This window comes from Betta splendens, chromosome 4 (genome assembly GCF_900634795.4).
Source record: "Betta splendens chromosome 4, fBetSpl5.4, whole genome shotgun sequence".
Taxonomy (NCBI): domain Eukaryota; kingdom Metazoa; phylum Chordata; class Actinopteri; order Anabantiformes; family Osphronemidae; genus Betta; species Betta splendens.
Genome location: NC_040884.2, coordinates 26483198 through 26507335, shown reverse-complemented (window position 1 = coordinate 26507335; position 24138 = coordinate 26483198). Strand labels below are relative to the sequence as shown.

The 24138-nt window shown below is 45.0% G+C and overlaps 3 protein-coding genes across 7 annotated transcripts; 1 reads left to right on the top strand and 2 right to left on the bottom strand.

Annotated features, from left to right (window-relative positions):
• Positions 1 to 566: 566 nt before the first annotated feature.
• Positions 567 to 5863, top strand: serbp1a (SERPINE1 mRNA binding protein 1a). Of its 4 annotated transcripts, none has more exons than XM_029146207.3 (9): positions 567 to 944; positions 2242 to 2425; positions 2858 to 2998; positions 3103 to 3174; positions 3362 to 3436; positions 3608 to 3779; positions 4019 to 4063; positions 4216 to 4392; positions 4553 to 5863. In XM_029146207.3, exons 1-9 carry the CDS (start codon positions 686 to 688, stop codon positions 4607 to 4609), a joined length of 1182 nt encoding a protein of 393 aa, XP_029002040.1. In that variant the 5' UTR covers positions 567 to 685; the 3' UTR covers positions 4610 to 5863. The 4 variants fall into 4 exon arrangements, with proteins under 4 accessions (XP_029002040.1, XP_029002038.1, XP_029002041.1 ...); XM_029146205.3 differs by having other exon boundaries at positions 4213 to 4392; XM_029146208.3 differs by having other exon boundaries at positions 568 to 944; positions 3611 to 3779.
• Positions 5864 to 6213: 350 nt separating this feature from the next.
• On the bottom strand, positions 6214 to 13995 carry il12rb2 (interleukin 12 receptor, beta 2a). Its single transcript, XM_029146191.3, has 16 exons — positions 13288 to 13995; positions 12909 to 13040; positions 12479 to 12739; positions 11999 to 12122; positions 11727 to 11908; positions 11450 to 11589; positions 11021 to 11159; positions 9402 to 9475; positions 8645 to 8855; positions 8349 to 8531; positions 8150 to 8251; positions 7881 to 8027; positions 7662 to 7793; positions 7397 to 7490; positions 7199 to 7286; positions 6214 to 7115 (listed from the first exon to the last, which is right to left on the bottom strand). Exons 2-16 carry the CDS (start codon positions 12967 to 12969, stop codon positions 6702 to 6704), a joined length of 2352 nt encoding a protein of 783 aa, XP_029002024.1. The 5' UTR covers positions 12970 to 13040; positions 13288 to 13995; the 3' UTR covers positions 6214 to 6701.
• A 389-nt stretch (positions 13996 to 14384) lies between these two features.
• On the bottom strand, positions 14385 to 23685 carry il23r (interleukin 23 receptor). 2 transcript variants are annotated; one of them, XM_029146186.3, is made up of 17 exons: positions 23360 to 23685; positions 23176 to 23271; positions 22809 to 22938; positions 22544 to 22719; positions 21681 to 21804; positions 21412 to 21578; positions 20769 to 20905; positions 20468 to 20684; positions 20276 to 20358; positions 19841 to 20042; positions 19556 to 19759; positions 19302 to 19400; positions 19077 to 19223; positions 16302 to 16442; positions 16118 to 16205; positions 15561 to 15651; positions 14385 to 15313 (listed from the first exon to the last, which is right to left on the bottom strand). In XM_029146186.3, the coding sequence occupies exons 2-17, from the start codon at positions 23234 to 23236 to the stop codon at positions 14726 to 14728; spliced, it is 2655 nt and encodes an 884-aa protein (XP_029002019.1). In that variant the 5' UTR covers positions 23237 to 23271; positions 23360 to 23685; the 3' UTR covers positions 14385 to 14725. The 2 variants fall into 2 exon arrangements, with proteins under 2 accessions (XP_029002019.1, XP_029002020.1); XM_029146187.3 differs by having other exon boundaries at positions 16118 to 16160.
• Positions 23686 to 24138: the final 453 nt, after the last annotated feature.

Sequence of the window (24138 nt, the reverse complement as noted above, 5' to 3'; positions counted from 1 at the left end):
CTCCAACAAATGGGTTCTTAGCATACTGTATTTCAGTTGTGTTCACTACATTTGCCCGCATAGAAATGTTCCAGCCTTTTTCCACATTATTTCATGTTCAGCCGTGGCTTAAAATAGATGAGGGGATGTGTGCATAGAGAATATTTATTTAAAACACAATTTTAATGGCCCGACAGTTTGTTAGTGCCAAGCCCGTAATTCTTTAGTCCATTTTTAATTAAGCTTAAAACTAAGCGACGTTTCCACGTTTATAATATGCGGGTGCTGCCCTCTGGAGACGTACAACAATAGTAGGATAAAGCGTGCAATAAAGTTGTAACGTCATATTTACTAAATAGATAATTCGTTGTTGTTTTAAGTTTAACCGCTTGAGAAGGTTGCTCTGAATACTCAAAGCAAGAACAGAGCACGTTGAGGACCCACGCCTGACAGAGGTTAGCGACACTTGCGAGATTTGCAGGATGGGAACTGTAGTTTATACACTAGTCTTTCTACGGTGTAGTCATCTCGCTTCTGGTTCTTAAAGAACTACATGTCCCATCCGCGCCAATTTCGAGGTCCCGGATGTCTATCGCGCCGGAAGAGAAGAAGGTCCTTTTCCCAGCCATCTTGTGGCTTCATCTAGCGAAGTGTTCGCAGCAAGCCTCGTAGAATCGGAGGAAAATCCAGCTGAAGGGGCGCCATCATGCCCGGACAAATGCAAGAAGGTTTTGGCTGCGCTATAGCCAATCGGTTCGACCAGTTATTTGACGACGAGTCGGATCCGTTTGAGCTGCTAAAGCAGGCCGAAGTGAAGAAGAAGAAGGAGGCTCTTGCTCCTGGTGCCGCCAAGACCGCAGCCCAGGCTGCTAAACAGCCGAAAAAGGAGTCCCAGAAAGACAGAAAGACCCCGCTGGCTGATAAGAAGGAGGAGAGCCAAGCACCTCTTCCGCTCAAGAAAGATGGTAAATGCGGATTCTGCGCCTTCCCCAATCGAGCTAGTTCTATAGGCTAACGGGCAAAGTTGTTGCTAAGTGGCCATCAACGGTTCACGAGTCCTTTAACATGAGGTCCGCGTGGCTGCTTTGTATCCCGGTGGCTGTCAATACGTAAAACGCTCGCATGCATTTTAACGTATTTTTACTGTGGGGCTCAATTATCCAACGGTAAACTGTTTGTAGGTGAACGTGTTTAGGCTTGTCCTCCGATCGGCCTTGTTTAACAGGCACAACCCGTGGGTCTGGCCAACTCCATGGAGTGGCGTGAAGATGTAGAATATCGTGATCGTTAGTAAAGACGCTGGTTGCTCAGTTCACCAGGAACCGATCGAATAGAGGGTTTAATACTTAAAGGCGCATAAAATAAGAAACGTGCTGTTTTCTCTAGCTAAATCAGACGCCTGTAAATACACCTTCCTGCCGGGTTTAAGTAGCATTCGGGGCGTGCAGGTGGATTTGTCCGTGAGCGGTGCTGTTCCGCTCATGGTGGAGAACCTCGTGGCTCCAGTGTGGGGCGTGTTGAAGCGCAGCACGCGAGCGGCCACTTCCCATTGACGCACGAGTGCCTGCTCGCTGCTTTGAAGCGGCTACTTTTCAGTTTGTGTTTCGATATGTTGCCTGTCTGGACGATCACTTAGCCTGTAAGGCACCCAGAGCGCGTGAAGAAGTGAAGCAACCGGTATCGGGGGATTACCGAGAAGACCCCCCCCTCCTCACAGACCGTTAATTGCTGATCATCATCACGTCGAGTGGGCTCCCGTGTTCCTGAGAGAAGATGAAACAGGTGTGCCGACCATGGTGCAACCAGCTGCTGCTGTGTCACGCAGGGTGTCTATTTTGGTAGCTGGTGATTTAGGCAATGGGTGGGTCTTGTTGTATCAGCTTGGCCAGTTGCAACCCACCATGTGCCACTCGTACTGTGTAGGTATTAAATTCAGCCACAAAATAACTAAGCAGTTTAACTGATCATCACACTTCAGCCCCACCACAGTCTGCACAGGTCATGAGTGAACATACTAAACTTGTATGTTTATTACAAAATTACTGGTATATCTGCTGTCTTGTATGCAGAGGAGAGATGCAGAATTTTCAGTAAATGGCCCCATATGAGGTTTTAATACTGTAGACTAATTGGAAGGGTTTTATTTGCTCCATTTAAACCAAACAATCACCTTCTCTGCTTTCTCTTGTCTGAGGCTCAGCAGTGGGTCCTGATCCATCAATGCTGTTTCCACGTTAATCCTCCTGTTGTTGTCAATCCTAGGTGCCGTCATGAGGAGAATGGGTCGCAAGCCAGAGGGTGACGGTTCCAGACCCCAGGGCGGCCAGGGAGAGGGGCGCCCCCCCACAGACAGACGGCCTGTGGACAGGCGGCCCCCTCGCCGCTTCGAGAGGCCTGCTGGTGAGGCTGGAGACAAGCCCGAGGGCGGCGAGTTCTCAGTCGAGAAGTAAGTTTGCTCTGGAAGTGACCAATCTGACTGAATAGCAGCCTCACAAGAAAGGTGATGAGAATCCACTATCATACATTCAAACAGGGCGTCATCCAGCTCTGCTGGGCCGAAGCTTTAGTGAGTTGGGGGTGGGGTAAACACAGTAACTGTTCAAGGCGTTGTTTATTTTGATAAGGCTTAGAGACTTAGTTTTGCTCAACATCTACTCCCTGATCAGCTGTGTCAAACTGATGCAAAAAGTTTAAACAATATATAACTTATATTGTACATGAAGATGTATCAAAATGTAAAAAAACTAAACTTTAGTTGATGTTTGAAAAACTTTACAAACTATAGAACACTCACTAATTAATTTTTGTATGTATTGAAGCTTTTTCTCCTCATTAAGCTTTTTTCTATTTTACTAACATTCTTTGTTCTTGCTTTCAGGCCCATTGGTGAGAGACCAATGAGAGGACGTGGTGGCGGCAGAGGAGGCCGTGGAGGCAGAGGTCGCGGCATGGGCCGCAGCGATGGCTTTGACTCTAGAGGAAAGCGTGAATTTGACCGACACAGTGGCAGCGACCGTTCGTGAGTACTTTTCATCAAGTTAATTTAAACATAGCCAATAAAGGCCTTTGTGTTGAATGCAGTGCATGTGCATTGATCCTGGCTAAAGGCAGATGTTGTTACAGTGGTCTGAAAGGTGAGGAGAAGCGTGGAGGAAGTGGATCTCACAATTGGGGCACAGTCAAGGATGAACTGAAGTAAGTTCTTACTTGTGCAAAACAACAATTCTTGTATGAAGCTACAAAACTTTCCTGGAGAACAAATTTAGATTCATTTTTCAGATTTAGAAAATTTACTATTGAGTTGAGGTCAAAAACATGTATTTCTTTGTATCCTGCCTTATGCTTTGGTGAATACATAGATTTGATGCATTACTTTTTGCAGTGAGCTTGACCAGTCAAATGTCACTGATGAGAACCCTGAAGGAGAAGAGCACCCACCGGCTGACTCTGAGAACAAGTAAGTTTTTCTTGACTTGGGGAAATTTTTGAAATTATTAAGAGGCAAATATTGTAAACTTTTTTCTTGACAACAAACAGGTAAAAATAAACATGAATTTATATTAAACTGTTTTACTAGAACTAAGGCTGATGCTGAAGCTACTAACACTCATTTTGTATCTGACTGTTGAAGGGAGAATGAGGTGGAAGAGGTGAAGGAAGAAGGCGCCAAGGAGATGACTCTGGATGAATGGAAGGCAATGCAGAACAAGGAACGCTCCAAGGTAGACTTCAACATCCGTAAGGCCAACGAGGGAGCTGATTGGAACAAAGGATTTGTGCTGCACAAGTCCAAGGCAGATGTAAGTTAAATTTATACCTATAGGCACACACCTTAGGAGAAGGCTATCTGTCAGAATAAGATGCTCAAAACATAACTTGTCACTACAGTACTGTTCTAATTTTTTTTTGTAATACACTTAACAATATATACCATATACCAGAAATAACACCAAGCAGTTACTAACTAACTTTATAGAATTCTGTAACATGTTATTGCCTTCGCAAGAGTATAAATGTGTATAATGTTTCTCAAACACAGGCTAAGAAAGGAGAACTGATTGACCCTGAGGTTGATGAGCCTAAGGTAAAATCTTTTTGTTGCCCATAAAGAGAATTTGAACTAAAATCATACTTTTATCTAAATAATCCTATAAAATATATATATATATATATATATATATATATATATATATGTATAATCCTAAATACCTTTTTACACCTTTTTGTCTGAAGCAGGGAGAGGATGAACACCACTTCCGGAAGCCAGCCAATGACATTACGTCTCAGCTGGAGATCAACTTTGGAGACTTGGGCCGTCCTGGACGTGGACGTGGTGGACCACGTGGTGGCCGGGGAGGAACTCGTGGCCGCAGCGAACCCACCAGGCCGACCCGTGGGGGGAGGACTGACAAGGTAGACACAAGTAGTTTTACTGCTCTGTGCAATTAAAATACATTTTTGGTCATGGTGGTGTTGAGTTTAGTGCTTTTGTTGAACAATATTTTTTATCTTTTTATTATTTTCCTGCACGCCTGTCTAATTGTGTACTTGCATTTGTTTCCTTTTCCTACAGTCCTCTGCATCTGTGCCCAATGTAGACGACCCAGAGGCCTTCCCAGCTCTGGCTTAAGCCTAGGCTGCAGTCCCTCAGGCCTACAGGAGCCTTCTTAGCACCTCCACTACGAGGCTTGCATGTTCCTGGATCCTTCAGCAAGGTGACATGATGGCGAAGACTGTCATTTAACTATGGCACTCAATGTGAGGACTGAGTTTTACCCAATTAAAAACAAAATGTGGAAAAAAACAGAAATTAACAAAAAAACCAACAAAAAAATCACAAAAGGACTTCTTGCTACTCTGGAGCAACTTATTGGTAGAGGTTTTGTACTTGGAAACAAAGTAGCAGGGATGTTTTCATACAGTATTTTTTTCAGAGGTTATGCATTGTCCATTGATACATTTTTGTAATTGCTGCTTGAAAATATGCGTTACTAAATATAAGCATAAGAAGACTATATTTAGCTTGGTGTGTGCTATTGCTCGCTCGCTTTAGAGGCACTGTGGAGCTCCAACCCAAGCTTATAAGCTTTGCCACACCAGGTATTTCTGATGAAGTTACAACTTCACTCACAAGATTTATGGATTTTTTTTTTTCTTTAGCACTGGGGTGTTGTTTTATATTTTATACAGGAGGTCTATTCTTCTATGATCTTCGGCTTGTAAATCTTAAATATTTTCATAAATTTTTGAGAGACTGAATTTCACATGGTGCAACTAGGACACACCCTTGATCCTTGATCAAGAGATGCTGCCTACATTTGAATGCATTGATGAAATGGCGCCTAAATCTGTATTAAGGTTCTTTTTTACTGAAATGTTCTAGATGAGGAACAATAGGTAATTTTGGAGGACGGCGTAGGTGATTACTCTCCTAAATCTCATTTCCAAGTGGATCACTTTCAAGCTGAAAGTTATTTCATGCAATTCGATCTACTTGCATTTAGGAAGTTGTTCACCCGGTCTCTTCCTCCCGGCGCATTTTATCTTTCGACTCGCCATGTACAAGTAATGCCTTAGTTTTTACTTTAGTGATATGGGGTGGTAGTGTCTTGACTCAGCTGAGATTCTGCGACTGTTTACACACTCCACTCAAGCATCCACAGGTTAAACTTGACCCGGCTTCAGTTTGTTTCTGCAGTCTGTCCTGTGCTGATTTTCCTCCACTGTTGAATTGCCCTGTTGCATCCACAGTGGCACCACTGCATAATTGCTCTGAAAGAAATACAGTCGTTCATTGTGTGGAACAACTGAAGTGCTCTACAAATGTGTGAATTCTAGCCCTGCTATTAGAGACCTCTGTCGGTAAATAAAGATGGTCGAGAAATTTTTTTTGTAGTCTCACTCTTTGACAAACCTTATCTTTGATGCAAGTTAATATTGTGCTGTTAAAGTATGTTTCACATCTTTATTGCAGAAACCTGGTAAATCAAAATCTTCTATCTTGGGTTTGTGAAATATTTCGGAGAATACTGCCAGTTTCATTCTAGTGCCACTGACCTGTGGCTCAAAGTACAATACAGCCTACTTCAGATCAGAAAGAGACTAAAAATGAAATTGAATTACACCCCAATGGGTTCAGAATGTAATGTAGTCTCATGTTTCCAATTTTTTACAAAGTGCCTGAAACAAATGTTACACTGGTGTGAACAAGAAAAACACATGCAACAGCCATCAGCATGTTTGCATTTGCTCAAATTTAATATTTCCAAATATTTGATATATTAAGAGTCTAGTCTTAATTGTTGCATATAGTGAATACAGTTGTATTATGAACGGTGATGTGCACCACTAAATCTGAGACAATTGAATTTTCCATTTCGCTGTGCTAAGGTTGAGGTAGCATAGATGTGTTGAAGCACAGTCAGAAACAGGAATGTCAAGATGTCTGGAGAGAAAGGCGTTCTGTCATCTTAGTAGCACTCTTTCCGCTGCAGCTAGTCACAATGTGGGCGCCCCATCTCAGTTCAGGCAGGCAGTCAATATTCAGTCCTTATTACGGCCTCTTATTAGTGTGCCTAGGAAACACTGATAATGCATTCAATGAAAATGTCCACAAACAACTCATTTCTAAGTTGCTAATGACTCATTCGGAGGTAGTTCTTTTACAGACGAAAAAAAGGAATCAGTCCAGTCGCTGTGTCCAGTCTGTGGCAACAATTGTCTCAAGAAATTTTAACAGAATCTAAAGTCAGCTTCCCTCCAAAGTTCAGCTGTTCCAGGAAGACAGGGCTGGGGAAGAATCTAAGCTCTTCTGGAAACTCTTCATCTTCATCCTCCTCCTCTTCATGAATGTTTCCCGGCTCCTGGTTGGAGATGTATCCCACGGTTGTGTTTGTGTCCATGGAGGTGTGCGTGTGGTCGGAGCTGTCAGAGTTGTGGGACAAGCTCGTGATGTATGTGGTCACAGGGTAGAGCAGCGTGGCCGGCTCCACGTCAGGACTCTGACAGGTCTGAGCGGGGTACTGGGAGGAGACACTTCCACTCATGTGTTTGGGCAGCTCCTCCACATTCACCAGGATGGGCTCCTCTTCCTCTCTGGAACTGGAATTACTCTGCATCTGCAGGTTCATCTTGCCCTGTTTTGGAGAGAGACTCAGGTTCAACAAGGACAAGCGAGGAGCAGCACAGCTTGAATTTGATCCACATTACCACTTCTTACCTTCTCCTGGGTGCATTCCTTTGCCCATTTGCTGTTTGCAGGATCCGGCACCACATCAAGGATAAGACACTGGAAAAACATCCAAAACCTGAAGGGGAAAATGGGAAGCTGCATGGAAAGGCTCATGGCAAGATAATCAACCAAATGAACAAAATATACATTTACTTAGTAGGACCACACTGTTGCTGTTTGACTTACCTCTGTTTTACAGCTGAGCACTGGCACAGACAGACCACAAACAGCAAGACGGCGGAAACCACGCCACACACCAGTAGGAGAGATATTTGGGACTCTGCAACAGCCACACAGACATAATGGAAAATGTTACACACAATGGCGTCTGTCCAAATCCCATCAATTTGTGCATTGTTGCCATATGTAATAAAATTCCTTTCTTTTTCTTGTGAACTTGGGCCAGCAAAATCAAATTGGTTTAAACTCAAATCCAAGAAACGCTGCTCACTCTGGACAAAGAACCTGTCTTTTTGCCCGGCGGGGCCCTCCGCTGCAGCAGTGGAGGCTGTCACCCACACGCTGTATGAATCTGGAGACAGGCCTTGGATGACATATCCCCTCTCTGATGCTGGGACGGAGTCTGAAGCACACATTCAGACACACACACAGTAAAGAAATGGGAAAGCTGCTTGGAATATTGCGGCCAAACTAATACGATCATGCTCACAGGTCTTCTTGTGTTCACCGCTGCCCTCTAAATAGATGGTGTACTTGGTGATGCAGCCCATTCGTTGACCTCTGGGAAGCTCCGTCCACGTCACTCTGTTTTCCTTCCCTGTATATATATACTCCACCTGTGGACCAGCTGTTGGGGCTGCAAACAGCAGAAAAGCACAAATGTTATAATCCTGTTACTGCATTTCTGTCATTACGGCTAACAATAATCATATTTAGAGATCTTCATGCCTTAATACACATAAAAATGTATAATCTCACCTGACTCCTGAGTGGCGACACCTGTAAATGTGGTGCTACTCGCCGAATTGTCACTGTAGAAAACAAACACTGCTCCCTGGTAGCACTCAAACGCCTTCATGTCTGCAGGCAAAAAAAACACCAAGATGAAGCATTTTCAGAGATTGGCAGAAGTAAAGTTTAATAATGACTGTATGTCATTTAACACCACATGCTGCACCTGTGATGACTACATGGCGGTCGTTCCCGCTGAGCCGGACCCATCGAAGCTCCTCCATCTTGTGGCCTGCCGGGTACCACTCCACCAGATAGGCGACAGGTAGCGGCGCAGTTACAGGCTTTGTCCAGTAGATGGCGACACCGCGTTCACCTCGTGTGACTCGCACATTCTGAGGAGGCTGGGCTGAAAAACCACATGTATGTGTAAACACTGCTTACACAGACGCCTCCATTTGAGATGTGTGTCATTTCAACAAGCATAATTAAACATCAGGGATCATTGACTGTGTTTTGTACCCTCTGTGTAGCGGGCTGTGACGCTGGCAGGAGGGGAAAGCCCTTTAGAGTTGCGAGCCCACACAGTCACTTTGCAGTTAGGACAAAACGGCACTGAATAATTCCTGACATCAGCGCTGACGTTGGCGATGAAGTACCGTCCACAATCTGGGGCACACGCTTTGAGCTGGTACCCAGTGATCTTCCCTCTGGAGACGGAAATGTGTGGCTCCTGCAGCAACAGGAATGTTCGACAGTAAATAATCCAGCATACAACAGTCTTGGATTTTGATAAAAGAAATGTGCTTTAACGTGACGAAATGTGTCTGTGCACAGGATGCTGAAGATGAACACACCGCAGTATATAAGACACACCATTTCTGTTCAGCTCCTCTTTTCTTGTAAATTGAAACTGTGGTGTCGGCTGACAGGTTTCACTTATCTCTGCCCTTTTAGTCTGTGAGTGTGTTTGTGCGTGTTGTGCAGGTTGGGGATGTGCGACTCTGTGACGCCTCAGAAGTGGTCAAGGGTTGACCTTTTCGTTTGAATAGTGCACACTAGTGCAACATGATCAGAAAGTGTTACTATGGCGACAACACAAGAGCAAGACAGAGGAGAGGGAACGTATGGAGAGGACGCAAGTGTGTGTGCGTTTGTGTGTGTGTATGTGAGTGTGTGTGTGTGTACCTACGTACGCGCGCGCGTGTGTGTGTGCACGTGTGTGCACGTGCGTGTCGTCATCATTCAGCAATGTGAGGAAACAGCGTTAGAACCTTACCTTCCAGTAAACTCTCAGGGAGCTGTGATCCGACGCATGTTCAGAGAACCACACATCCAGCTCTTCAGCAGGAGCTGGAAGAATAAAACATACATTAGTCACTGCACCATAAAAGAACAGAAACCTTTTCCGACGTAACCATGCAGTTATTGGCAGTTGCATTTTGTTTTTCAATGCATGAGTGGATCATCGTCAGCGCAGACGAGTAGAGTACTTTAATTTTCCTGAGGAATGAGTAACAGTACCAAGAAACTGGCCTCATCTCTGTATCACTGTATACATTCATAATATACAAGTTGTTCTAAATGAAGCATTACAATAAAGATGACGGTGTATTTTTTAAAATCCTTTATTGAATGTGATGTAGTTACTGGACCAACGCTGGCGACAGCAGGTGACATCTCAGGCTCTAATTCATGTACTGCACGTAGGAGGAAGCTGCGAGACGCTCTCTGAGCCACTGTACTGATTGGCAGTTGTGCGATAAAGAAGCAGGTGGTGACAACGTACAGTGAATGAGGTTTAACAACCACAGTAGCTCTTCCAGTTATGATTTAATTTCACTTCAGTGTGAAACTCAAACTGCAAATTGCTTTACATACTCCACAGAGTTAATGTTGTTTTTGTATTTTCAGAGTCATTTTAATGTCACATGGTCAGAACAGGAAATCGTTCTGACCATGGACGCTGGTGAGTTCAAGAGCAGTGGGGAATCTGTGTATTCACTAATTAGTAGCACCTCAAAAACACAACAATGTTCTTGTCTTAGTATTGTACATAATTTTCTTTTATGTGATTTTAACATGATATTTTACAACTGATGATCATTTTAGGCCTGTCTGGTGTTCAAACCCAACCTGTGAAATGTGGTTTATTACAGTGGGTTTTTATGTGCTATGTGTATGTTAAAGGTGGTTAGTTTCATTTTCTTCTGCACGACCCCTCTTAAACTTTAGCTCCTCCTATGACTATAAAGTTGCCTAATAAGAAGCGGCTTTTTTATAGGATCAGAAAATACAAATCTGAACTCAACATGTACTCGCAGACACAGCTGTGGGATGCTAACTGTAACTGTAATCGTATGCTGCAAGCTTCCTCTAGCCGGTGTCAGATCTCCAAGTTGACCAGACATACAACCTGCGGCTGCCAGGAAATCAGTGGAGTTCTAATCACAATTTACACCGGCGTCTCACATTAGACAGAATGACTCAGGGGATGAAGGTGATGGACAGACCGATGTCCTGTACAGAAACGTCCTTCAGCTGTATCTACTGTGACCGACTCCTGTAGGCTGATGATCTGTCACTGCTGCACATTCACGCACACACAGCTGAAGCGAGACCTGCTTATCTTCACGCCATCGGTATTATAAATATCCTGTCACTTCCCATGAAGCAACGCTGTCATCTTCAACACATCATAACCCTCCCGCCCTCATAATTGTGCCTTATCTCTAATGGCTGGCTTTGCTCAAAAGACTTCACTGTGAGAGCTTGCAAAACGGGCGTCATAGAGACATGAGTGTGTCTGTCTGCTTACGCAAATATAGAACGAAAGTGTAGAAAAATCTGAAGGTGGGCTCATGAACAGAAGCTGCAGGTTGGCTATTATATACTCACTCTCCTCCTCCGTCCAGCTGGTCACGGTTGAGCTCCACTCACTCCACAGACCAGTAGCAAATTTGGATCTGGCTTTGAAGTGGTACAGCCTATACGGCTCCAGAGAGGAGATGGACCAGACTGAACTCATCGGAGCAACCTGTAAGTCGAAAAACACATTCTGTATTTTTATTTGCAGTAAAGTGCCATTAATGATCATGGTGTAGAAATACTTGGGCTTCATAGCTTTAAAAGGTCACATTTGTTTTTGAGGCTTGTACTACCCTGAGTTCACCTCAAACACACATATCTGCTTTTAGTATTGAGTCAGCAGTGTGGTCTTCTCACACCTTGTAGGTCTTCAAAGGCCTTATACAACCTTCTGAAAGACCTGTAGCGACACGCTGAAAGTCCCCCAAATCCAAAGCACTAAAGGTTTGCATGTGTTACCTGCTGTGTGTACGTTGTCCACGTCTGTCCTGCTGTGTACTGAATCTCCAGGTGTTCAGTCCTCACAGGCTGCTTCACAGCGACGCTGCACCTCCGGGACAAGCAGTCAACTTGCACGAGGTCAGGACTTGACGGCATCACTGGTCAAATCAACACATAAACCAAAATGGTCAAAAATAATAACACACAAAAGCGACTGTCAACTCCTGCACAAACGAAATGAGTGCACGGGGGAAAAGGATGGGTCAAAGTAATCAGCATCTCACGTTGGCCTTACCAATGTCTCTGAGGGTGTAGTTAATGGTGGAGGACTCTGCAGAGCCCAGAGGGTTCTGGACATGGACCCGCACAGAGATGAGCTGGACAGACGTGGACAGAGGGAAACTACCCGACGGGGAGTCAGTTCCCTTACGGGTGAGACGCAGTTCATCTGTGCCGTTCCCAGATACAGTTCTGATCCTAAAACAGGAAAAAGACACACCTTATGTGAAAGCAGAAGAAAGACACACTGGGGTGTTTTCACCATAGAGCTCAGGTCTTTAAACTCACCACAGCGTTGAACTGTTTCCTAGAAGAGTATCACGCCCTGTGTTCCAGGTGCAGAACACATCTCCACTTTCGTTATCTTTCACCTTGAAGGTGCATGAAACGTTCTTTGGGCGATCTGGTAGGTCTGTAGGACAAAGGCAAATCAGTTTGATGAATAAGGAAGTGATCAGCCATTAACGTAATTAGTGAGTAAGAACCGTAGTGCATGCTCTATAATATTATATAACACATATTATATTCACACTCCCATTATTCTACTGTCACTTAGCTGTGCTGAACTACCAACATAGAAACATGAGAGAAAGCAGAACCATGATCTTAGTGTCTCAGCACTGGCTGACTGTGGTATGAAAGCTGTTGCTTCATGGTGATCTTACACTATGGCGAGCTGTATGGTGACTATGCAATGGTCAACCACCTTATTAATATGAACGCACTCTTGACAAGGAAGAAAAAGAAGCTGCGTTGCTTCACACTCACGCCCCGCGGAGATGTCCATTCCACAGGGATCCAGCGCTGGGGAGCAGTTACAGTGGCAGCTGTACGTCCTGTTCTTGGTTATGTTCACCACCCTAAAGTATATGGTTGTTGAATTGAGCGTGCTGTGGCTCTGTGCCGCCGGCGGGTGGCCACTGGACATGGACCCTTTGCAGTTGCAGTTAAAGCTGCAGTAAACTATAAAAGTGGATCTGAGCGGCACCACAGGTCCAGCACTGGACCAGAGGGAGCAGGACTTCTCACCTAACAGCAAAGAGTCATATTATTATTATTATTCATATGCTAACTTTGATTGAACCTGCATATTTAATATTCTCTGTAGCCAAGTGCAAGTCAGGAAACCCTCAAACTCTCATGTCCATGTAATGAAACATATAATGACAGGTGTGAGTCCGCGCCACTGGGAACGTACCTGCGCAAAGCTGCACGGCCAGCAATAAAACGACGGCGAAGATGGCGCATGTTTGAGACATTGTCGGTGCGAGTCATCAGTCACCTCCTTGGGTCTCTAACATTTTACTGTAGCAGGAGCCGCTACGTCAGCCTTCAAATGAGCACAAACACACGCGTCCATTAGCTGCGAACGCCTCTACTCTCATCAGAGTGATTTATTATCATCAGAATAACAATAGTACATTTAAGGTAAGTTTAATTTCCCCCTCCTTGATGCCGGAGTTAGTATTTTACGTGTCTGCTCATGCTAAATCAATATACTTGGAGCGTCACGCTGCGCCGCGTATAGTCCACAGGTGGCAATGGAAAAAGGCGCATAAAGCGCTGGAAACACTCACCCAGACGTCACATCCCGGTGTAACATCAAACTCTGGAGTCGTCTGAAGCTCTATCCTTTGTCGTACGTCGACCTGAACATCTTTATTTAGACGCGTGTGTTTAACTCGCGCTAAGGTAGAAGCCGAGCCGCGGCGCTGACTCCGCCTTTGGCTGAGAACTTAAGCCTTAAGTTACCAGTGAAGCCACGCGCCCGCGCGTGTGCGCGCACGGCATGGCACATTCGCGCAGAATTCCTGGACGCCTGCAGAAAACGCTTAAAAGTGTGTATTGTGGGATTTTCAGCGTTCAAAAAACGTCTTCCTTCGCGCAATTTATCACAAATGAAATGCTCCGTTCCCAACGTGGCAGAGACTGCAGAGTGTGACCTGCTGTGTGTTTGGATGGTACATGAGGGAGCATAAGGATCATTCAGTGTCACAGAGAGGAACTTTCACCTTGATAAGAGCTGACGCAAGACTAACTGCAATTAAACATCAAAATTAAGTCCCCCCACTTTATGTTTCATCTTCAAAATTTCCACATGCCCATAGTTCTTTACTCCTTCCTTCAGAAGCCCATGTGGTTCATCGGGGGACTTCCCCTGCCAGCTGCAGCACATTTTAGCCTTAGGCTCTGTATTAACTAACAAATGACCCAAAAAAAAATCAAAAATCAAAACACTGACTGACAACGACTGACAGTCATTGAAATCAGCCAGACTGGACTCGGACAAACTTCACAGGGTCCAATCCTTGTAGTTTAAAAAACAAGGAGGAAGTGAGACAACGCTCAGGAAGTGCTGTAAAAAAATGGTGCAGAACTGCAGCTGGTGTAGTACGAGAGGAGCATAAGGTTCAGGAGCAGATCACTGTACACCAACCACTGTATGTAGCAGGGAGATCCCCATGATAACTTTTATCTGATCATATTTTGGAATCAATTCACACTGTACCAGAGGTCATTAGCGGCAGACGGAGGTCACACCTCAAAAGAAGTACCATAAAGGTTTCAGTGTCTTATCTTCACACAGTGCTGATTTATAGTTCCTCCGCTGTGCACTTACTCATTGACCTATATTACTGCTATATACTAGTTTGTCAATTAAACATCAGTATAATCCACTCGTGAGGGCATCCTTTTATTAGCACGCTAACATTGGCTGAATACACTCATTGAATTAGCATTTATTTACACCCGCTTAGCGAGGGAGCGACAGACCAGCGTCTACTGCACACAGCCGTGCTGCTAACGGGGCTAAAAGTCAACACCTGGCAGTAAAGAATCGCTTGGTGTTCAATGAAAACCAATGTTTTATTCATTCTGATCTCTTTCCCCTGAGTTCACCGTAGTTACAGGTAATGTGAGGCCAGATCTAAACACTGGTGGGGTTGGTTAATGCTTCCTTTAAAGAGTCAGTAGAGTAGTGCATTATGTCCTGGTGGTGTTGCGTCGCTGCTGCTACGCCTGAGAGCCGCTCACAGCAGCTACCTGAGGGAAGTAATCGCAATGCAACGCTGTCCCGACTGAACACCGAGCCAGCGAGATGTCAGGGGGGATGTCAGGAGTGCGAGAGTCCACTTCAACGTCCTCCTCAGTCTCAGTTCGGACCGGCAAGAACGCTCTGTTCAGGGCCGGGGACGTTTTGGGCCACGAAAGGCCGCGAACGGATCTGAGGGTCAGAACCAGGGGTGAAGTAGAGAAATCCACCTCCACGCTGGAGAGCAGAGCTCCGCCGCACCCTTCGAACACCGAGCACGCGTCCTCCTCGTCACTGCGGGACACCTCCCCCTGCTCCTCCTCCGCCCCCTTCGCCTCCTCCTGTAGCAGGGCCAGCGTGGCGACCTGGGGCTTGTAGCTGACGTCCTCCAGCTGGGCATCGCTCCTACAACCCGTCGTCGGTGACGGCGGCCGCTCCGCGCCGGGCGGGGACGGTTCGACGTGGATGTTGGGGTACACGTCGTCCCGCTCCTCCCAGGAGATCAAGGAGACGGGGGACAGAGGGGGGTCGCTGTGGGTGCACGTTAGCGACGGTTCGCTTCCGCCCAGCTGAGAAGCAGTCAATCAAAAACAAACCCTAGTTAGAGTTGATACTTTGTGTTGAGTGGCAAACAAAGTAGCAAAGACATCACTGGAACATCACTTCAGAGTTTGACTGATATACAGTGTGATTCTGTTCTCATTGCTGGTGCACTTGTTTCCGTTGCTGCTTGTTAGTATTTTGGCTTTGTGGTGTTAGGTCACTTGATAAGAGGGAAGAGGGCCCCTCTGCAGTTCCCTGCCCTGTTTTTCTTACCTCCAGCAGTCTGATGGCGTTGCTGTTTCCTGGTTTGGGCAGGTTTTCACTAAGCCAGGCGGGTCCCCAGGCTACGCATTTCTGCTTGATCCTGAAATATGAAGACAATTCAATATTTCGTTCAGAATCTGAAATGAAAATTACTGTGAAGCTGCATTTACATATGACAAAAGCAGTGGCTGGAAAATGTTTCCCTCGGGCCCCCAAACCCGTCCATTAGTAAGCGCTCAGTCAATATCCACATTTGAAACCACACATCAGATTAGAGCTCTTGACCACAATCGGTACAGATTTTGCTCCAGACGTTAGGTTTCTGTTCATATTAATCGTGTGGGTTCAGGTTCATCTGCTCATGTTGTGGTGTGGTATATCGTGAAATCAGCTATGGTGGCATCTGCGGCGGTTACTAGTAAAACAAAACTTAGGCACATTCAGAGCACTTCGCAGGAGGCCATGAGGCAAAAACAGCGATTAGCGTCACAGAAAGCTGTTGTTGCTATCAGATGATGACTGTTGTCCTTAATTAACTTTGCAACGGCGGATAGTAGAATCAATACCTTTTCCTCACGCAGCTCCAGCACATGAGGTTGGCGATGATGGCTAGAAAGAGGGCAATGACGAAAACAATCACAATCACCAGGCCAACTAGAAACGAGGAGACAGGTTATCAACGGTGATGTGACCGTGAATGGCCGGGTGCGTGTGGTTACACTGGTGATGGGACGGGAGCAGGAGGCTGACCTGCAGGGGCCTCGGGCTGAGGCAGGACCCACCTCGCCGGCGGGCCCTCGCCCGCTGACGTGGACGCGGTCAGCTGCAGAGCCAGAGCGCCTTCGGGGCAGTCGACCCACGTCTGCCGGGGGCCTGAGGCGGAAACCGTCACTGCACAGAAGCAAGCGGGCGTCAGCAAAAGCTCTGCTTTTGGTCTCAAACGCTTTGGCCTCCTGTCACTGAGCTCGAGTCTCTCTCTTTGTGTGTTATGGACAGCAGCCACCCGCCGTAGTGGAAAACAGCGACGTGAGAGCAGTGAACCAAAACAGTCAAAGGTGCACATCAGACGGCTGAACAACAAACTGAAACTCCCTGTTCTCTACCTGACCTCTTTCACAACTTCATGTTATTTAGAGATTTTTGCCATTTGATACATTGCTGTTATACAAACACATCTAAGGAAGCAGTTACCCAGAACAGACCAGTTGGATCCTAGTGGACCTAGTGATGAGAATGTGTTGTCCAATCCAGTACTCAAAAGTCCAGACCTGAGATCCACTTACACTTTTTAGTTCTTCTGGTTTAAATCTATTTCTAAGGAGCCAGAGTTGTGAGTTGTGTTTTTACCGGGGCAGAATCTGTTTGTATCTGGTGACAGGTTTTAGGTAAGTCATAAGGCTTAAAGGGAGACGTTCTGTCTCCAAGAGTCAAGATACAAACAATTACAATAGGGTTCCAGAAATAGTGTGTGAGGCGGGCTAGGTTGATAACAGCCTTCACAGTTGCATGCGTGCATGTAGCCACACGGTTTCCTGTTTGTGGTCAGAGTCAGGTTCTAAAAAACTCTATGATTCACTGACGGCTCTGTGAAACGGATGACAAACTCAAATGTGCTCACTATAACATACGTCCAAAGCCGAACTAGACACACACAAGTCTGTTATACTTCATGAACTCTCTTACCCTTTTAGGTTTTGAAGCCAACTATTATGTAGAGGCGATTCTATATGAATAGAAACAATAAATAAAACTACCAATCAGCAGTTTAATGCTTGAAATTCACCTCATTACTGGAAGTAAGAACAGAAAAACCCTGCTGATGCGTTGTGGGAGGGGAGAGTCAATGGAATGCTGCTTGCACACTTTCCATTATCTAACACCCTGAAACAATGTCTGTATATTACTGCATATAACTTCCCACACGTGATAAATGACTTAAAGAACAGGATGGTTTTTCATACCAAATATGTTGTTGTCCTATAGCTATAAATTGTACAAAAAACTGATAGTAAATGAGTTGTGGTTTTGTGTGCTGACTGATGAAATGTTTGAGCTCTACATACAGTATGTCACAAAAGTGGGTACACCCCTCACATCTCAAGCAAATAATTTAGTTATATCTTTTCAACAACACTGCAAAAATGACTCTTTGACACAATGAAAAGTAGTCAGTGTAAAGTTAAAATAAAATAAAATAAAATAACTAAAAATACAGCAATAATAGCTGAAACCCTTGGCAACAAAAGTGAGTACACCCCCAAGTGAAAATGTTAAACGTCAATATTCTGCGTGGCCACCATCATTTTCCAGCATGGCTTGAAGTCTCTTGGCCATGGAGTTCACCAGAGCTTCACAGGTTTCACTCCTCGATCACAACATCATGGAGGTGGTGGACATTTGAGACCTTGTGCTTCTCCACCATCCTTTTCAGGATGCCTCAGAGGTGTTCTATGGGGTTTAGGTCTGGAGACATGCTTGGCCGGTCCATCACCTTCACCCTCAGCCTCTTCAGCAGGCCAGTGGTCATCTTGGAGGTGTCATTATCATGCTGGAACACTGCTTCATGCTCTGCTTCAGTATGTCACAGTACGTGTTAAATTTCATGTTTCCCTCAATTAAACTGTAGCTCCAACCCCCAATGTCAGCAGCACTCATGCAGCCCCATATTATGACACTCTCACCACTATGTTTGACGGTAGGCCAGACATCATTGTCTTTGTACTCCTCACCTGGTTGCCGCCACGCACGCTTGACACCATCTTAACCAAATAGGTTTATCTTGGTCTCATCAGACCACAGAACATTGTTCCAGTAGTCCTGGTCCTTAGTTTGCATGTCTGCAGCAAATTGTTTGCGAGCTTTCTTGTGCATCATCTTTAGAATAGTAAATAGTAATTTATAGTAATAGTAATAGTTTATATACAATATATATATATATATATATATATATATATATATATATATATATAGAGAGAGAGAGAGAGAGAGAGAGAGAGAGAGAGAGAGAGAGAGAGAGAAAGAGAGAGATTACTTTATTTTTTTTCAAGTATTATTTTTACCTAAACTTAAATTTATTTATTTTTCTTTTATCACTATTTGTACTAACTTTTATTAGCTTTTACTTTTGTACTTCTATATATTTCTAAACCTCTAGTGTTTCCTTTAGGATTGTTTCCATTGACTGTCCATTTTCTGTATTATATGTTTTATTACTGTTGTAATATATGACTTATTAAAGCTTTCATTTATCTCATTTATTGTTTTTATTGTCATCTATTGATTGATTGATTGATTGATTGATTGATTGATTGATTGAGAGGCAACAACCATGCAGATCTATTTGCTGCAGTGTGCAGCGTACAGTCTAAGCAGTGCTTAGCACTTACACTGCTATACAAACTTTACACTGACTACATTTCATTGTGTCATTTATGCAGTGTTGTTCTATAAATAGATATAACTAAATGTTTGCAGAGATGTGAGGGGTGTACTCACTTATGTGACATATTGTATATGAACACTGACCATTGCTGCTGTAGTCCAGCATCTGGATGTAGATGGTGTAGTGTGTGATGAAGCCTTTCTGCTGGTTTACAGGCAGCTCATCCCACTGGACAAGGAGCCGCCTGGTCTTCTGGACCAGAACCTGCATTGTGGGTCTGGCCACCGGTTCTGCCACAAACAGCAAGACAGAGAGTATGTGTATGTGTGTAGCATACACCACATGAGACAATGTGAGCCTCATCGTACCCTGTTGCTTAGAGTAGACCAGTTGAGATGATGGAGAGCTGACCCCTCTGCTGGTCACAGTGTACACAGAGATATTGTACCTCACACCTGGAGTCAGACCTAAAAGAACACATGCACATGTGATTCACCAAATGAACACAAGAGGCCACTGGTTGATCACATGTGAAGCCTTTGCATGTCTCATACTCCATCATCTGTATTTCGTGTGTGTGGGGGGAGGGGGTTATTGTACATAAAGGGCAGATGCCCCCTACCGGTGATGGATGTGCTGTTTTGACTTTTGTCCAACTTGAGCCACTGTAGCTGAACAGCAGGCACACTTGTCCACTCCACCACATAGTGCAGCAGCTCCTCCCCAGATGTTGACTGCTGCTTGGTGTCTGGCTGTGACCAGGAGACGAGCACAGCGCTGCCGCTACTTGCCGGAGTCACCTCATTCAGAGTCGGTGCAAAACCACCTAACACAAAAGAGCATCACACCTGTCGGCCCCTTTGGCTCCAGCTTCCTTGTTTTGTTTACTGGTTTGATATCTGTTTACCTGAGCGTCTCATGGGCACCACAGCTGGAGGAGAGGCCCCGTATGAGGTGACAGCACTGACGGTCAGAGCCGGAACCTCTCCCGGTACCGGAACTGAACACTGGGTCAAAGCAGCACCACAGGTCACAGCCTGTTTCAGGTTATGGCCCACTACAATCACATAGCGCTGCACCTGGCCACTGAAATCCTCTGGAGACGGAGGCTGTGGAAGAAACCCATCCATCACTACAGCTTCATTTACATCAACAAGTAAGTTTTAAAAGACATATTTTGGACATTTGAATGTTTAGAATATATGGATACCACAGAAGCAGAAGAAACTGAAGGAAGCCCATTTTTCCATTCATTCATAGTAGTTTAATTTATTTCAGTGAGCAGTGCTGTTTGTGTGTAAACACCCAGAGTCACTGTCAGTAAATAGGTTTTACACCTCACCTTCCACAAAACAGTCACATTCCACAGCTTGTTTGCATCAAGGTTGCTGAACGCTCTCCAAACCCGCAGCTGCTGAGATGGACCTGAGGATAACGGTTGCCACAAAACGTGGGTTGTTGTTTAAGTGACGTCAAACGTCTTCCTTATCACAGTCAGTTGGTGTGAATTTTGAGGTTTGTGTCGTGAGCTTGCCTTTTCCTGGGCTTTTGCCGCTCACAGCTGCACTCCACTTGCTACAGAAGGACCCTCTGGTGGGGGACGAGAGGGGAGCGGGGCCGGGGGTCGCGCCGGCGCTCAGCAGCTCAGACGCTGATCGACACGCTCTCACCTGGAACTGATATTCTGTCAGGGGCCTCAGGCCGTCCACTCTCACCCGGTCCTTGTGGAGCTCCGTTGCCTCTCTCTCTTCCTAAATAACATCATGGTGTCACGATGTTAGTACATCTGCACACTACTGGATGAAGACTGGTGCTGTGGGTAAGCATTACTTTACCCAAGGGTGATCAGCTGTGCGGAGCCTGACATGGGCTCTGAGATGCTCTGAGGATTCTGTTGTATTCCACCGTAACACAGCTGCAGAGGAGCTGTTTCCAAACTCAACTTGCATAATATGAGGGATCTCTGGCATTACTGTAACACACACACACACACACACACACACACACACACACACACACACACACACACACACACACACACACACACACACACACACACACACACACAAATACACAAAATAAATACTATACCATTTAAAACAAAGAATAACCCATAAGATCTGAGGCCCATTTGGTGACATCTGGCTCCTTATGGGATAAAACAGTAAATTCCTTTAGAGACCTGACTCAAAAAGCCAAAGCTGTTGAGGCGGATGTTAAAACTTGAAAGGTTTACTAAAAGGGGGACAAAGATAGGTCAACACGGTGTGCAAGTCTTTCACTTCAAAGACATATTACAGAAACAGAGGCAGTTTGCCGATAGCCAGGACAAGTGAGTCAAACCGCAACAACAAAACAACGGCCTCAGCACAGCACAAGTCCCAGGATGACTAACTTCTGACGAACACAGCCAATCGTTCAGATTAACAAAACTTCCCACGCAGGCTCACTCATTCATAAGATTGAGGCTGATATTACCTATCTCTATCACACGGAAGGTGAACGTATCGCACTGCGAGGCTCCAAAGCGGTTGTAACTGGCGATGATTAGCTGGTAGTTAGTGTGTTCGTCTAGAATCCCTCGTGGAATGGACACTTCTTCAGCATCTCGGATCAGGCTGAAAAGTAGATTGGTGCCATTTTCTCTGAGGCAAAAACACAAATAAATGTGAGTGAAATAAATGGGCTGTTCTGCAGAGCCAATGCTGGAAAACGGTGAGAAAACGGTGACTTGTTTTGAGCTGCACCTGCTGACTGAAACGTTGTAGGTGGTGGGGAGATACGTCTGCTGTCCCCTTTTCCATGAGCAGGCGATGACGTCTGAGCTCCGCGTCGTCTCACAGATAACGCTGTCAGGTTTAGATGGAGGAACTGAGAGTAAAGAATAAAAATAAGGTGGAGTAAAAATTTAAAAAAGCATGTGTGGTGAGAACAAATGAATACAATTTAACACAAATGAACTCAAATGTGGGAATTAGTCTCATGAGGAGAGTCCTAAAGCAAGAAAACCACTGGTGCACTGAGTAACAGACGATGAACAGGTCAACCAGCGAAAGCAACAGCAGATGGCGACAGAAATACGGAAACAGAAACAACCTCTAGAGACTGAACGTATGAACAGAAGCACAGAGGCTGAACCAGAAGATGCTGGCAGGTTCTAGAGGCAAATCCTAACAAACCCAAGAGTGAACACTCACTGCACCCGCGCTCTCCTCTTTCAAATCAACTCCCTTTCTGTTATTTGATCTGTTCATCACATGTTGCTCTCTCTCACGGTATGAAGACATAAACTGAGGCGACTGTTTTTACGGCGGGAATGCCAATGGCTTACACACTAAATATGAATTCTTAGACCAAAAAACACAACACCAAACAGTCTGAGCCTCAGTGCTACAAACAGGGAGAGAGAGGAGTCGGACGTGGAAGAGGACGAGGACATCGCCTGTGATGTGGAGGAGGTCCTGGCCAGACCCAAATAGAAGACAGGATCCATGTGTCTGATGCTTTGCTGGAACAGTGATGATGATGACTGAGTGAAGTGAAACCTTGTTTTTTAAAACAGGTCAAAGCGATCAATAAGAACTGTAAATGCCACTGTGAGTGAACGTACGTCCGCCGCGCAGGTCCAGTCCACTGACGATCCGAGACCTCTGATCTGTCTGCAGCTTGCAGATCACCGTAGACTGCGGCTTCTGGACACTGATGAGGTCAAATTTCGCTGTGGTGCAGTTGATTCTCCTCGAAGATTTGACCATCTCGTCGTTCAGATGGAGGGATATTATGGAGCTGAAAGTGAGGAGCATATTTTTATTGAACAGACGTCACATGATGCATCATATTATCTCAAGCCTAATATCTATTATGTCCAGTTTTACCTGGAGTGACATTCTGTGACGTGACAGTAGACTGTCAGGTTTGAGCCTATGAGGAAGACTGGACCTGGCTCCACTGTCAGGTGGCCATAGCTGATGAATCGCACGCCTCCAGCGGGAGCCAGAGGGCAACCTGTGCACAAACCACAGAGCATCAGATGCTCTCTCTTCTCCTGTGTTGATGTCAGTCTGCATTTCACATGATTTTATGAGAGGAGTTTAGGATCGAAATGTGTCTATGACTATTTGACTATTGGATAACAAAACCCAAACACCTCAGTGCTGTTGTCAGTGCAGTCAAAGCAGGGTTTCTATAAACTGTGACTCCTTCAAATCAGGCACTGAAGTAAAGAAACGTCCCAATACTCACGTTTTATTGAAAAAATGAGAAGGATAATAATGCATCTCCAAATGATAGAGGGCTGATTCATCACGGCTCATCGTTGTTAATCATGAATCTATAGATCTGTACACAAAGTTGTCCTCTTATATACTGTAAATCACACAATATTTTCTAATGAGAACTTTCAAACAAAAAAGAGATTAAGTCTCACCTCATCCATGTGTGTAGACGCTCAGGCCAGTCTGAGGAAGAGACACTGTTGCGTTGTAGCTTGTGGTTGACAACACCGAAATAAGAGCCGCTGACATTTGTACACTGAGCTTCAAGACTCTTCAGACTCTGCTTTCTTCTGCCGAACAATGAAATTATGAGTCTGGGAGGATCAGATATCTTGAACGGATCAGGACCTAAACTATCTTAGTTCCTCCCAAAACCCCAATATATGTTCTTATAATGCTCCGAGAATTTCTACGATTGGGTTTTCTTATCAGACGACTTGCTTCGTAAGAGGCATCTAACTAAAATGTTTTCTGCTGCGCGAATGAAACGTCTTAAAGAGGCCAATGACCTACTTTGGTGGCATTTTGACAAAAGCAGACACTCCGGTTTGAATACCTTGGTGCCCTACTTAGCTCGTTGTTTCTCACCACCACAAAAACAGCACATTTGACTTTAAACCCTTTGTGTGCTGAGCTCCTGCAGCAGTAAGCAGATCATAGCGGGATCAAGCAAACACGTGACATCAGCGTTAGTGAAGAAGAAGATGCTGATCATAGCGACCTCATTGTGAGGGTTTTGTACAAGAACTCTGACAAAGTAACAGGAAAACAAAAAACTCAAAATTTAAAAACCTACTCAGGATCACGGTCTGAATTCAATGAGGCAGCGGTTTAATTATTGCTGCCACATGTAACTCTGACACAGATGCTCCGGCTCTAAGCAGCTCGTGTGTGGGTGTGATCTTAAGAATTGCAACAAAGGATCTACAAT